Source organism: Littorina saxatilis, linkage group LG10 (genome assembly GCF_037325665.1).
Source record: "Littorina saxatilis isolate snail1 linkage group LG10, US_GU_Lsax_2.0, whole genome shotgun sequence".
NCBI lineage: Eukaryota > Metazoa > Mollusca > Gastropoda > Littorinimorpha > Littorinidae > Littorina > Littorina saxatilis.
In genome coordinates, this window is record NC_090254.1 from 30,656,716 (window position 1) to 30,672,933 (window position 16,218).

The 16,218-nt window shown below is 40.6% G+C and overlaps 1 protein-coding gene across 3 annotated transcripts in view; it reads left to right on the forward strand.

Moving 5' to 3' along the window:
* The window catches only part of LOC138979009 (uncharacterized), a 64,541-nt gene extending 49,070 nt beyond the window's left edge, over positions 1-15,471 (forward strand). For 2 of the 3 annotated variants that reach the window (XM_070351819.1, XM_070351820.1), the window contains exons 20-30: positions 1,251-1,440; positions 1,627-1,802; positions 2,867-3,030; positions 3,459-3,618; positions 6,874-7,028; positions 8,364-8,490; positions 10,236-10,350; positions 10,966-11,039; positions 11,329-11,492; positions 12,065-12,279; positions 12,642-15,471. In XM_070351819.1, the coding sequence (XP_070207920.1) occupies positions 1,251-1,440; positions 1,627-1,802; positions 2,867-3,030; positions 3,459-3,618; positions 6,874-7,028; positions 8,364-8,490; positions 10,236-10,350; positions 10,966-11,039; positions 11,329-11,492; positions 12,065-12,279; positions 12,642-12,673 (1,572 nt within the window). In that variant the 3' untranslated portion in view covers positions 12,674-15,471. The remainder of the gene's footprint in view (positions 1-1,250; positions 1,441-1,626; positions 1,803-2,866; positions 3,031-3,458; positions 3,619-6,873; positions 7,029-8,363; positions 8,491-10,235; positions 10,351-10,965; positions 11,040-11,328; positions 11,493-12,064; positions 12,280-12,641) is intronic. The other variant, XM_070351821.1, reaches the window with a different exon arrangement.
* Positions 15,472-16,218: the final 747 nt, after the last annotated feature.

Below are 16,218 nucleotides of genomic sequence, written 5' to 3' on the forward strand. Positions count from 1 at the left end.
TACGAGGTTTGAAACTGAGCGGTAGCCAAACAAACCCGATTTAAGACCTCCAGATTGTTACATTTGGGGTTATTTGAAGGACCTTGTATACCATAACCAACCTTAGACAATCAGTGACTTGAATACAGCACAGGCAGGTTCAGTGCATTTCCTTTGGAGGAATGCGTTCATGTCATTTCATTTGAGTTCAGCGAATATTTTTTATAGTTGTTGTGCATGTACTTCAGTTTATTGACGACCATTCCACAAAGTTTCTAGTCTGGTTCGACGTTTATCTTCTCTCCAAAAGGTGCTCCAAATTACACCTCCGAAATTGTCAATGACACCAATGCTTTCCTATTTGGGGATTATCCTGAACTTGGTTGTAGATGTACAGGAATTGGCTTGGGTTTTGTCCACTAGAGGTCTATTGACTGACTCAGCCATGAATCAATCAGTCATTTTGCAAACCAATCAGTCAAGAAAAAAACCTTTCCTTCCGCCACGGGACTGCCGCAATTGTGCATTACGGCAGTGAGGAGAAACTTCTGAAAGTTGTTTACAATGTACAAATGAGAGGAAAATGTAATTCAATTCTTCATTTTCTTGTTTATTTTCCAATGGTCTTACATGCGACCGTCATTTTATCTATCACCTTTTGTTTGTCTGATCTCCACCATATTCATTTCAATTAAGTAAGGAAGGGGATAACAAAAAAGAACAAGACAGCAGTTGTTTAAGAAAAATCACACTAAGAAAACAAACTAAATGTCCCCCATCCAATGATGTTGCTTGCATTGTTTTTCTTTTTAAAATACTCCAACTTCCGTCTGTTCGCTAAGTCTTGTGGCACTCCCAGCCTTGCTGCTATCCCTTTTGATCACAATTTTCGCCAAACTAAGACGAGCTGACTGACTCTGCTGCATGTCTATCGGTCAATTGACGGATTGAGACCAATGTGTTTCGGGCTTTTCCGAATTTAACACGGCAAAAGACCGATGACCGATGCCGAAGCCAATCCCTGCATGTAGCTGCTTTCTTCGGGTCACCGATGTAGAAGTTATTAGCATTTTTATAGGTTGCATTTTTGGGGGTCACCTTTTATTCTAATTTTGAAGAGATGTACCCTTGTAAAGGTTGCCTTCCCAGAGATATTCAGCGCCGTTATCTGACTGGGATTGCCGAGCAAGTAGAAAAAACAACATTTCGGCGTGTTTGAATAACCAACTTAGTAATTGAATTATTGACTGTGACTCTTTATGTGCTACTAGACGCTCGGAAAAGTCGGCAGAGTAACAAGTGCTGATTCAGAAGATGTCGTCACTGTCAGCTTTGGACAAAACAGTTTTCGGTTTTCCCCCGCCTGCTGTGAGCCTGCCCGTGGTGCCACACCCGACACTGCAACTGCATCCGCTGGTGGAATGAACATCAACACTGACTCAGGAGGCAGTGGATCCTCCGGTAAGACTGTTAGCAACTTTTGTTTCCCGTACGATTTCTTTTTGATTAGACCAATGCCTGTGGGGTTGAGTTCAAGGACAAACGTTTGAAACTTTTCTTATCTTTCCATGTGAAACCTAATTTCATGTCACACTGCCCCCACCCCCCGCCCATGACATACCTATCTCATTGAATATGTTATTTCAGCAGATCGGCAGAACTTTATGAAAAAGCTGTCCAAGATGGTAAAAGAGGGCGCCAGCGTCAGCCAGGCCATCGGGTCACGTGGTAGTGATTCTAGTCCCATCTCCCGCCTCTTCGCCGCCATCAGTGAAAACAACCGGCAGCTCGTCAAAATGTTCTGTGAGGGTGATCCTTCTTTGGTGAGTAGTTCGCTCTGCCTTGTCTTTCTTCTCTCTCTTTCACAGGTTGTAAGACTTAGACTCGTGTCTTTATTGTATATCCTTATGCATTTTCAATCAATCAATCAATATGAGGCTTATATCGCTCGTAATCCGTGGGTACAGTTCTAAGCGCAGGGATTTTTTATTTTTTTTTTAATGCAATTTATATCGCGCACATATTCAAGGCGCAGGGATTTATTTATGCCGTGTGAGATGGAATTTTTTTACACAATACATCACGCATTCACATCGGCCAGCAGATCGCAGCCATTTCGGCGCATATCCTACTTTTCACGGCCTATTATTCCAAGTCACACGGGTATTTTGGTGGACATTTTTATCTATGCCTATACAATTTTGCCAGGAAAGACCTTTTGTCAATCGTGGGATCTTTAACGTGCACACCCCAATGTAGTGTACACGAAGGGACCTCGGTTTTTCGTCTCATCCGAAAGACTAGCACTTGAACCCACCACCTAGGTTAGGAAAGGGGGGAGAAAATTGCTAACGCCCTGACCCAGGGTCGAACTCGCAACCTCTCGCTTCCGAGCGCAAGTGCGTTACCACTCGGCCACCCAGTTTTAAAGTGCAATCCATCATCTATCCATCCATCCATCTATCAATCCATAATTTTTAGACGCTTTTGAATAGAAGATATGTGGATTGGACAAAAACTGGTCAAAGCGATGCTTTTTGGAACATGGGTGTGTGTGCTTTAGGAACACTGATCAATGATCAAAGGTACCAGTAGTATGTGCAAGTCGTCTTTTTTCCTTAGTTCAGACCGTCAGTTCTCTGTCGGCAAACTGGAAGCTGGTATATTTATCAAATTCGCAGAACTTCGACTTATGACATAGCAACATATACCTCAGTTGGAGATTACTCGGGAATTTCGAAATGTAGCGAACTGGACCTGAAATATTACACACATATAAGCAACTAACAAAGACATTGTTTTGTCCCACATGAATATCAAAACATGTTGAGACAGACAAAAGTTACCGACAAAAATAATTCGTAAAGGGTATTTTCTTCCATCTCAGGTGAACAGAACTCACGAAGGACGTCTGCTGACCCCGCTGATGTATGCCAGCTGGAAAGGTCACCAGGAAGTAGCCCAAGAGCTTCTGACCATGGGGGCTGATATCAACGGCTCTGTGATTGCACCTGGCATCCACAGGACTCCACTTTCTGCTGCATTGGAAGGGTGTGTACAGTTGACTTTGTATGAGGATGGTGATGATGAAGATGATGGGTTGCTGTGGATGGTGGTTATGGGCCAGTGTGTCAGATGTATCTTCCTGTAATCTTCCTATATACAGTAAGCCCGTTGTTGTACTGAAAAGCTAATCGATGTAGAAATTAGGGTGTCGGTAGGAACCAGTGATGGAATTACAGAACTGGGCTCCAGTGGTCTTTTCGCCTCTTCTTTAAAACAGCGTCCATTCCTTACCTTTTTTTTTTTTTTTTTTAAAGATCGGTTAGCGCGCGACAAAAGTATATTGCAGAGTGATAGTGTGAACCTGAATGACAAAAACACGATTCGCCAACACGGGTATATGTCCCACAATGCACATGGAAGAATTTCAGCCACAGATCCCTAACACACAGCGTTATTATTGTTTTTTCTTCCAGCAAAGAAGAGGCGACAGCAGTGTTTCTGCTGGAGAGAGGGGCGGACCCACAAAGTAGATTCTCCCACATAAACAGCACACCCCTGCACATGGCGGCCTACAGCAATCTTGTGCAGGTCGTGCAGGTCTTATTGCAGATGGGCGTCGACGTCAATGCTAAGGTAATGCACATCATCCCAAAAAGTAATCATAGCCAAATTATGCTGAGTGCAGTGCTAAGATCATGAAAACAAAGGGAAATAAGCGTTCTTATAGACAGCAGTGAGTGTAAGCTATACAGGAAGTTTGGGTCATCGCAAAGGATTTCACTAACTTTGGCAACAATAAATGCGACTTCCTTTGTGAGATATTTAGAAAAAAAGCAGTGTTTAGGCTTGCTCTTTGGGTTTATCGTATGAGAGGACGCTATGCGAGATTTTAACAGTTCAGGGGCGGATCTGGGTTTTGAAAGGGGGGGGTGCAAAGTTCTTTTTTTTGTGTTTTTTTTTTGTATCTTATCAGCGAAGCGCCGAACCGATGGCGCAAAGCGCCGAGCATGCTAGGGGGGTCCGGGGGCATGCCCCCCCGGAATTTTTTTTTAAAAAGGAAGCAAAATTGTGCAATCTGGTGCAATCTGAGCGTGTAAAGTGCTATTTTCAGGTGATACATTTTTCTTCTTTTTATATTTAGTCAAGTTTTGACTAAATATTTTAACATCGAGGGGGAATCGAAACGAGGGTCGTGGTGTATGTGCGTGCGTGTGTGTGTGTGTGCGTGTGTGTGTGTGTGTAGAGCGATTCAGACTAAACTACTGGACCGATCTTTATGAAATTTGACATGAGAGTTCCTGGGTATGAAATCCCCGAACGTTTTTCATTTTTTTGATAAATGTCTTTGATGACGTCATATCCGGCTTTTCGTGAAAGTTGAGGCGGCACTGTCACGCCCTCATTTTTCAACCAAATTGGTTCAAATTTTGGTCAAGTAATCTTCGACGAAGCCCGGACTTCGGTATTGCATTTCAGCGTGGTGGCTTAAAAATTAATTAATGACTTTGGTCATTAAAAATCGGAAAATTGTAAAAAAAAATAAAAATTTATAAAACGATCCAAATTTACGTTTATCTTATTCTCCATCATTTGCTGATTCCAAAAACATATACATATGTTATATTCGGATTAAAAACAAGCTCTGAAAATTAAATATATAAAAATTATTATCAAAATTAAATTGTCCAACTCAATTTAAAAACACTTTCATCTTATTCCTTGTCGGTTCCTGATTCCAAAAACATATAGATATGATATGTTTGGATTAAAAACACGCTCAGAAAGTTAAAACAAAGAGAGGTACAGAAAAGCGTGCTATCCTTATTAGCGCAACTACTACCCCGCTCTTCTGGTCAATTTCACTGCCTTTGCCATGAGCGGTGGCCTGAGGATGCTACGAGTAAAATGGCATTGCGTTCAGTTTCATTCTGTGAGTTCGACAGCTACTTGACTAAATATTGTATTTTCGCCTTACGCGACTTGTTTTTTTTCTTCTTTTTTTTTTTTTTTTTGTCCCGCTGGGGGGGGGGTTGCAATTGCACCCATTGCACCCCCCCCCAGATCCGCCCCTGCAGTTGATAAGGACTGTAACATGTTGTGTGTGAGATGGAATGGTAACGAATTTGAAATATAGATAGAATACTGACCGATAAAGTGGTCCATGTAGTGTGTGGTGTGAATCGTTGTTTGGTGACCACGCACGGTGGATAGACTGCCGTGACATGTATGAGGAGGTTGACAATGACGAATGCGAATATTACAGTGGAGATGCGATAACTTTCATTTTGAGAATGCAGGTAATGTGTCTGATGTGTCAAATACTGTTGAGCAACTCAGGGTTAGTCGAGTTACAATTTCTCACCACCACTTTCTTGTCCCAGTGTTAAAAATGTTCAAGAAACGAAAATATTTCACACATGAAGATGAAGCGTCAAAACCTGATTATTATTATTATTATTGTTATTATTATTATTTAAGTTATTGAGACATCCCAGTGCACTAAGGGATTTATAGAGCAAATCGAGAAAATTCATTATTGAACGAAGCGCATAGCGCTGAGTTCAATAATTATTTTCGAGATTTGCTCTATAAATCCCTTAGTGCACTGGGATTGTTTCAATAACGATATTGTCGGTACCGCCAGAGAAAAAAGAAGATACAACACGCACATTTTGCTACGCGCATTTGAATAGGCATAACTGTGTGGTCAAGTCGTAGAAGATCTACTTTTGTGTGGGCTGTCTCAAGTGTGTCGTGCTTTCATCACACGCAAACTCTTGTTTTAATTTCTGTTGGTAAATTCCAGTGTAGCGTTAAGCTAAACAGTGATGATCTTTCAGAGAGACCTCATTTGAACTCGGAGAAAGGACTGTGTTCTTAGTTATTTGCGATTCGAAACCTCAAGTCGAGCTTCGACGGATTGAATGTGCAGAGTGACTCCCCTTGAATTGGCTAACCCCCAAGGTCCACGGTTAGCACATTTTCAAAATAAATGTGGCATGTTTTTCGTGTGGTATCTTCACTCATCGGGGAGTCTGGTACTAAATATGAACGGTAAGAATGCTCTGAACCCTACACGTATTATATCCCCATCGTTTTTTCGTTCACATTTGCCCAACATGTTAGTTTGCTGAGCGGGGTTTATGTCGTCTGCTAGGCTAGGGCAATCGAAGCACTGCGGCATTCCAAAAACAAAAATTGCTCGTCACGTTGCACTGAGTCTGCACGCATGAGGCAGGCTGGTAATAAGTCTTATATATGGTACGGACGTTCTAAACCCTACACGTTTTCGATTCCGATTGTTCTTGCCTTGAAATAATAATTCGGAAACCATTCATTTACTGAACTGATGCAGTCGTATTTCAGTGTATTCTAGTCTGCTACGTATATATTCCAAATGCTCATCTAGCTGGTTCGTTATCGGAATAACACTTGTGTTTTCTGTTAGCTGCTGGGAATTGTATACTAACTCATCATTTGATAATGTGGATAATAAGCTACGGCATAATTATGAGAAGATTCTTCGCAAGTCGAAACTGAAAAATTAGACACACCGGGTTCTATTTTTAGATCAGTGGCAACTGTGGCACAGGCACATGCAATCTGTCAGAAAAAACCCACTTCTGCTTTAATTGAGAAACAGGAAATGTATGGTATTTTGGTATTGTGGAGAATATAAGCTACATGTCATTAATTAATTCTGAGGATGAGAGTACAGTCTCGCTTAGGCAAAGGGCGGAAGAATACGCTCTGTGGAAAAGTTAGCGCACTCCAAGAGTGCGCTAACAGTTTTAGCGCATCTCCATTAGCCAATCAACTGGTTCACATCAGTCATGTGACACCAGTACTTACTGACAATTATTATTATTGTTGTTGTTTTTCGTGCAGGATGATTCAGGTGACACACCCCTGATAGATGCTTTGCTGAGAAAAAGCCGCGCAGTAGCAGACATCTTATTGGACTCTGAGAACATTGATGTCAGCGCTGTCAACCACAGGGGCATCAGCGCCCTTCATGCTGCGTGTCTTAGGAGCTATCCAAGGTATTATGATTATGACCCCGTTTTAGGACGTCAGATTGATAACAAAATCAGGTCTTAAAGTGGAGATAAATTTTCAGAAAAAGTTTTAGAACGCGAGGAGGTCTTAAATCGGAGAGTCTTAAAAGGAAGGTGGGGCTGTCCACTGTATTATCCTTCTTTTTACATTTTAGTGCAACTTTTGACTAAATGTTTCAATAAAGACTGGAAATCGAGACGAGATGTGTGTGTATGTGTGTGCGTGTATAGAGCGATTCCAAGAAAACTACTGGACCGATCTTCATAAAACCAGTATGTATACAATTTTTTTTACAGATGATATCCCCACAAAATGTTATCCTTTTTTCGACAGATGTCTTTGATGACGTCATATCCCGCTTGTAGTGAAAGTTGAGGCGGGACTGTCATGCCCTCATTTTTCGATCAAATTGGTTGACATTTTGGTCAAGCAATCTTCGATTGGATTGTATGTTAGCTTGGAAGCTTAAAAATTAATTCATGAGTTTGGTCATTAAAAATCTAAAAATGCTAATTAAAATTAAAATTGTAGTAATCGATCCAATAATGATATCATCTTATCCTTTATCATTTCCTGATTCCAAGAACTTATAGATATCTAATGTTTGGATTAAAAACAAGCTCAGAAAGTTTAAAAGAAGAAGGAATTGAAGAGCGCAGTTAAGCTCTCTACACTACTGCGCAATACTGGCTTGTCACTTCAAGTGATTAGCGGCCGGTGCAGTGCTTTCAATTTCATTCTGTGAGTTCGACAGATTGACTAAATGTATTAATTTCCCTTCACATGACTTGTTCTTATTACTGTTACTTAAACAAATCATTACTTTTGTTCTTGTTGTTAATTTGCAGATGATGATGATTGTTATCACGCTGTACACATTTACACTTAACCCTGGAAGTGATAAGATAGTCCCCTTCATTTTCAAGCTAGCTGGTCACGTGGAATTGAGCTCCCAATTGGAGCCGCATATCGTTTCGTAGATATGTTCATGAATAAAGTCCAAAATTCAAGAAAGCTGTTGCAAGGTACCAAACTTTGCAGACGGATCTAGGCCGCGGAATCGTGTTAAAACTGAGCCACAATTGTATTGGAAAGCGACATTTTTGACTTTCAAATTAAATACATTCCAGTAACTCAAGGGACATATTTACATAGCGGACGGAATGAGTTAAATTTGGGACACTGTTCTTTATGAATGTTATCGATTTGCTCACCTGAATGTTTGTGGACACACGCAGTTTGCGTTATAACCACCAGCATCATGAGCTGACGTCTGTCTTCACACAATGATCCAAATCATGCTTGTCTTCCTCACTCAGCGCTGTTCAGAAGATCTTGGAAAGGGACACAAGCAACGTGGACAAATGGATGGATGGCGAATACGCTCCCCTGCATCTTGCAGCAGACAATGACTGCGTTGAAAACATTCGTATGCTTCTTCTCTTGGTAAGTTTTCCAGTAGATTTTGTCACATTTCACAGACCGCGTACACGTTGTCTGTGAGTTTGTCTCTGTCCGTCTTGATTCCCCTCTGTCAGCATCGGATTATACATAACTTGATATCATCCCTCTAAAGGAAAGGCTGTTCTACAACAAAGGAGCTCTTATGCATATAATAATAACATGTCAAGTCCTGTCTGTCCTTTAGAACGTTTCTCCACAAACCATTCTCGTTATACCATTAAATGAAATAAACGCATTCCAAGAATGTATCTCTTAAAAGCCAGTCTGGATTATTCAGGAAGCTTGCTTTGGAATTCTTTCCTTAGTTCTTCTTCTTCTTCTTGTCGATCACTCAGATGGAAACGCCGGTTCTCCGCGCAAATGTTGCCGTGCGCTGTAGGTCGTCCAGACTGCCATAGAGCTTCCCTTGCACCGTGGTCGCCTCCGCCCAGATCTGGCTTCTGAGGCCATTGTGTAGTGGGCAAGTCTGCAGCAGGTGTTCCGTTGTCATGCTGCCTGTTTGACAAGGGCACTGGTCTGACTGGCCAATTCTGAACTTGGTGAAAAGGTGGTGGTTCATTCGGTTGTGGCCTGTCCGCAGCCTGAATATGAGGACCTGCTCAGACCTTGTGAGCAGGTGAAAGGCGTCGTTTTTGTTGTAGTGTGGGTGCTGCTGCAACCACTTTTTGTGTTGCTTGGCCTTGATGATGGTCTTGGCTTCTTTGAAGGTGGTTGATCTGTCATTCTGGTCCTTCGTAGTGCCCTCCTTTGCCAGAGTATCTGCGGCTTCGTTGCCTAGTATGTTGCAGTGAGAGGGGACCCATTGCAGCACGACTGTGTGGGCTCTGCACAGGGAGGTCAAGGCGGATGACAGGTCATTCAGTTCTTTGTCTCTGGCAGTGTCTAAGGCCTGCAGGACTGACTTTGCGTTGCGTTGTTGGAGGAGAGTGGACTGTGCTCAATGTGGGCTGCACCTGTCTGGAGCGCTACTGCTTCAGCCTTGAAGTTGGTGGAGTAGAGGCCGGTAGCGAGGGAGATGTGTTCTTCTTCTCGACCTCCTGGGTACTTTATGTAGATTCCGGCACCACCATTTCTGACAGCCTGGTCGGCAGATCCGTATTCTTTTCTTACGATAATGAGGGTAACTGTGAACATGAACTGTTTAAAAAATCAACTTACCGAGCACGTTTAAACTACATTATAAATGCGTTCATTATTTAATAACTTTCGATATCTTCTCGAATATTATAAAGTTATGAGTTTGCATACACATCGTGTTTCCCTATTTTGGGCGAGGGCTCGATGTGAAACATTGAAAGTATCAGAATGCGTTTTCCATTAATACCCTCGGAAAATAAAGATTTATCAGATTGATTATATCTCAGTTTTTTTTCACAACTGCAATATGTTTACTTAGCTTACGAATCTTTTTATTTTTTATTGCAACGGCGGTCGGTTCGATTTATTTTTGTCTCTGTCTCTGTTTCTCTGTCTGTCTCTCTCTCTTTTTCAAACACACACATAAAGCGTGCGTGCGTGTATGTGTGTGTGTGTGTGTGTGTGTGTGTGCGTGTGTGTGTGTGTGTGTGACAGACATGATTGTATAGGTGCTTTCCTCTCACTGTCTGTGCATGTTTGTCTCTCCATATTTCCATCCACTTATCCTGCTTCGTCTCTCTCCTCGTAACCCCCTTCGCCCTCTTTCTCCACATTAATACAATTCCTAATTCCAACCTGGCGTTGTTTAGGGAGGAGCGGATGTGAACGTGGCGGCAAGAAGCAGACAACACGACGGGAACCGCGCACTGCACATGGCCTGTGTCCGTGGCAACTACCCGTGCGTGGAGGCTCTCCTCGACTTCGGTCAGTATCTGGGTACAAGTTTATAGGGGTAGACTCAGTTTCTTGCCATTATAACTATACTACACAAACACGTCTCCAACTTTGGATGGAGGGCATTTTGCGGGGGGTCGCGATTACCGGAAATGTCCGTTATTTTACACGGAAATGAAACATCATTTTTGACTGGGTTTTCCTGAAACATATTATGGAATCACTGTTGTTTAGACTGACTTGGTTGACTTAACAGAGAATTAGTTTCCATGAGAGCAATGGGGCAGAGAAGGTTGAGAAAAAGGCTTGGGTATATTGAGAGTTTACTAGTCTACTAAACATTTATGTCACAGTTCCGTCTAGGTGTACTACTGGACTTGCAGTATTTTGGGAAAGATGAACATCCCATTTAATATTCCAATTGCCCTTCTTGTAAGGACTAAGTTGTGTTTTATTTTATTTTAAGTATGATACACGAAAAGCTAAGATTTTTTTTGTTTTTGTTTTTGTTGCCGCATGTCATGGATTTGAGAATATATTTTTTTAATGATCTCGGTCGAGCTTGTTTCCATGATTTGACATTTGCTTTGAATGCTTTTGTTTGAGTATTTACCTGTTTGCACATCTTGTAATCTTTCTGTACAGGTGCTGATGTGAATGTTGTCAACAAAGAACTGGACACCCCTTTGCATTTTGCTTTGGGAGGACCTGTGCGCAGGGTAGGTTTTCAGCAACCACGTGTGTTTTGTTAATCACATGGCTTCGGGTAGTTCGATTTTTACTCGCAGATTTACCCCAGTGTTTCTTGGGGAAAAGGCAGAGGAGGTATGATGAGGCGGGATGAGGGAAGAGAGATTCTTACACCTTAACCACATTGGACTCTTATTTTTATGACAAAGAATACGTAACTTTCACGAAGATGCGTCCAGAGCAGAATTGTTTTTATGGCACACTGTCTATAACTATTTGCTACGCTTTTCAAGTTTTTTTCTCTTCTGTTTTCTGTAGGGTGAAGCAGATGAAATATTTTACCAGGAGGAAAGGGTCCGCATCGCTTGCACCCTTATATCCAATGGAGCTTTTGTGGACGCAGAGAACTCCAAGGGGAGATCATGCATGCGGTACGGCTCGCAGGAAGTGCAGGCTGCCGTGCAGGACTTTATGGACCGCAAGTGAGTTGAGCAACAGATTGTTTGATTGATGGAAATATTGATCGCTTGTTGGTTGGTTATTTGATTGATTGATTGAGTGACTGATTGAGTGACTGATTGAGTGACTGATTGAGTGACTGATTGATTGATTGATTGAGTGACTGATTGAGTGACATATTTGTGGGCTTTTGCTTCACTGTAAAATTACATGAGGTATTTCATTTGAGAGAAAAGGTATTACAAGTGCATTTCCCCTCCCGATCTCAGCTATATCATAGTTGTCGATAGAAAAGAAATTAAGCAAACAAACAGACCAAACAGGAGTAAAACAAACAAACAAACAAACACACAAACAAGGAAACACAACAAACAACTCCTACGACTTTACAAGAAGTCAGCTATGAACCTTGTATTATGGTGATACTTTTCTTTTATCACTTGGTCAGAAAAGAAAACGTGAGCCTCAGAGTTTCGTTTCAAATTTTGCAAACTGGTTGCTTTTAGTAAATATTCGGATCGTTCTAGAAGACGCTTACTCAAAAATAATGTGTGTATTCGATGAATATCGGTAAAGAAAAGAAACTTTCTTTCAGTCGTCAGTTGGTGCAGAAGAAGGGCCATAGTGGAGATGAAGACAAGCCTACCATTGCACTCAGGGGTGTGCCGTTGCCATGCGCGGTATGCAAATCTAAAATGTCTGACGTCACTCTTCTGCCATGTGGACACAAGACCGCGTGCAGCACGTGCGCAGGGGCAGTAACTCTCTGTTCTCTCTGTCAGCGCCGGGTGGATAGCACTACCACAGATGGTAAGTGATGTTTCTGGCCGAAGTTTGGACTAAATGAACCGATAAGGCACAGTGGACCCACACCCACACGGTTTTCAGACCACCGACATTGAATACAATCAAGCCTGTGTGTGTTAGGTGATTGTTTTTACAGCCACCGTTAGAAAGGTGTTGACCTTTTAGTAAGCCGTTTTATGTGTGTGTGTGTGTCAAAGTTAGTTTCAAGAGTACGTACAGTACATGTGCATATCTGCGTTATTTCTTCAAAAAAGAATATTTCATCAAGAGACATCGTTGTAAGATCAGCAAAAAATATTGTTGTGTTAACACATTTTATACACCGAAAGTATGGACCTAAACATTATAATTATATCTTATTTCAGATCAGAAGGGTGCTCTCTTTGAAGCCATCTAACGCTGAAGAATTGTTTGAACGAACCTCGCATCTCTTCGGTCCTGCAGTGTTTCTTTCTTCCACTTTCTATTTTAGGGTTATGACATTCTTGCTTAGGTTTGTGATACAGCCTACCGAATCTTTTTGTCTTTCGCTCCTGAGACTGGGTATCTACCTGTGAGACAATTTTGTCATTGTTTTATTGAAGTTTTCACAATATCAATTAATGAATATATCAAATGTTTATTCGTATTGGTTCTAAATAAGCTTTTAAATATATAAACAAATACTAAAACAATTTTTGTTCTGCTATCAAAAATATTGTTGAGCAGAAAAGGGACTTTTTTTTTTTTTTTACCTGAAAGGCTTCCACTATTCTTGTGCGTAGTTTTGTGTTTGCGTTTTAAAACATTTGTTTAATTATTGTAAACCGCTTCAACTCATTACAACAATTGTTTTTACATTTTTTACATCAGTTTTAAGAACAAATGCGTTTTTTACCAGAAAGAAGATTGCTGGTCCATCTGTGCGATTGCTTGTGACATTGCTTCACCGTTGTCAGTTAGGAAAAGGACTAGGTAAAAATCGTACAGCCGAGTGTTGGTTATACATGTAGGTTTTTGTTTGCTGATTTTGATTCCCCATAATGTTTTTCTTCATTTTTTGGGGGTGCATTGGCATAATCTTTATCTCAAAGGATGGAGTATGGTAAAAACAGATGTACATGAATGTTTTATTGTCGTAACTTTTTTTCTTCAGAGTTAATGTGTTACTTACTTGCTTTGTTTTATTGCTGCAGATAAAAAAAAAGGTCTTGATTCCCCTGTACATAATTATAAACTACCAGCCAATTGTTTAAACTTGTATTTTTTTGTTAGTTTGTTTCTGTGTTTGCTTGTCGGTCTGTTTATTTAGAATACAGTTTGCGAATGTATTTGAATGTGCACAATCATGTTTTTGTGTGTGTCAACGGTCCTGTCATGCCAATTTTTGTGTTTGTTATGTGATTGAACATGGAGAAAACAACTGATGAGACTAGTTTTGTTCACAAAAATTGATGATTCCGAGCAAAATTTCAGAAGATGCTTTTTAAAGCTCTGTTGTAATATATATATATATGTCAACAAGACAGCACACTGTTGTCGCCAAAAGGACGTGACTGACGGACAGGCAGAAAATTAGTATTATTTGCTTATGTTTTCTTCCTCGATATTTATTTCCTGGTGTTATCAAGACAGCGGAGAGTATGAATGTTTGGGTTCATGGTGTTATTTGATTCAGCTTTGCTTTTGGATGTACACTCGTTTTTGCTTGTTTGCTTCCGTAAATAAACTTTTAACTGGTATTGTCATAGGCGAACGAATTATATGCCTTAAGTGAATGTATCTTGTCAACATTTGTTCGGAAAGTTGAACACATACATGGTCGCACACATGCAAGAATACACGTAGGAAGGCAGACCACATGCAACCGCTGAGTTGCTATACAGCTGTTGAATTGAAACCAACAACAAGTCGCTTGAAGCGATATCAAAACATTAAGTCAATATGACATGTTGAAACTAAAAGAACATTAACAAGTCGTGTAAGGCGAAAATACAACATTTAGTCAAGCTCTCGAACTCACAGAATGAAACTGAACGCAATGCAATTTTTCAGCAAGACCGTATACTCGTAGCATCGTCAGTCCACCGCTCGTGGCAAAGGCAGTGAAATTGACAAGAAGAGCGGGGTAGTAGTTGCGCTGAGAAGGATAGCACGCTTTTCCGTACCTCTCTTCGTTTTAACTTTCTGAGCGTGTTTTTAATCCAAACATATCATATCTATATGTTTTTGAAATCAGGAACCGACAAGGAATAAGATGAAAGTGTTTTTAAGTTGACTTCGAAAATTAAATTTTGATCATAATTTTTATATTTTTAATTTTCAGAGCTTGTTTTTAATCCAAATATAACATATTTATATGTTTTTGGAATCAGAAAATGATGAAAAATAAGATAAACGTAAATTTGGATCGTTTTACTTTATAAAGTTTTTAGTTTTTTTTACAATTTTTAGATTTTGTAATGACCAAAGTCATTAATAAATTTTTAAGCCACCCTGAAATGCAATACCGAAGTCCAGCATTCGTCGAAGATTGCTTGGCCAAAATTTCAATCAATTTGATTGAAAAATGAGGGTGTGACAGTGCCGCCTCAACTTTTACAAAAAGCCGGATATGACGTCATCAAAGGCATTTATCGAAAACAAGAACAAAACTTCCGGGGATATCCTTCCCAGGAACTCTCATGCAAAATTTCATAAAGATCGGTCTAGTAGTTTGGTCTGAATTGCTCTACACACACACACACGCACAGACAGACACGCACAGACAGACACACACAGACAGACACACACAGACAGACACACACACACACACACACACACACACACACACACACACACACCACGACCCTCGTCTCGATTTCCCCTCTATGTTAAAACATTTAGTCAAACCAGCCATCACCGAGACTAAATGAAGTAGGTCTTGGCTAGCAGAACACCGAGACGGGTCACGCTCGGCCCCGCGAAGTATGTGAATGCAGTACCTATTTTCTTTAAGTGTGAGCACATCTTTAGAGTAAACATGTCATACCTATACATTTTTGAATTCAGAAAATGATACAGAATAAGATGAAATCAATTTTGGATCGATTACTCAAATTTTAATTGTTATCATAATTTTGACTAATTAACATATTTTTATTAGTTGTAAGTACATTTTCAGAGTAAACATGTCATATCTAATATTTGTGTATTATGGAGATTAAAGGGAATAAGATGAAATCTTTTCTGGGTCGATAACTCAAATTTTGATTTTAATTACAATTTTCAGATTTTCTTAAGCTTGTTTATGCGTGTGTATAATTTTATGTGCTATACTTAAAGTTCAGATTTGTTTTCTTTCGCCAAACAAACACACACACAAAACACACACACACACACACACGCGCGCACGCAAGCTCGTACGTACTTACGGACGCACGCATTCACACAAACACACACACACTCACACACACTAACATACATATTCTTCTTGAGAGAGAGATATAGAGGGAGAGAGAAATGGAGAGAGACAAAGCAAGATGGAGAGAAAGAAAGAACTGAACGGAACTTTATGTAACAAGGATGAAGATTTACAGCTAGGCCTTTTTTTTAGAATCTGTCCTTGTAACGTACACACACACACACACACACACACACACACACACGCGCGCACGCCCGCACGTACGTACAAACACACTCACAAACACACACACACATACACACAAACACACACACACACATACGCACACACACTCACAAACACACACACACACATACACACACACACGCGCACAAACATACACATACACACACACACAAACACACACACATACACACACACGCGCACAAACATACACATACACACACACAAAAACACACACACACACACACACACACACACACACACACACAAACTCTCGTTCCGACCTTGCTCTCACGCCGCATTTGAATTTTGTTCTGCTGACATCCTGAGTGGTTAGT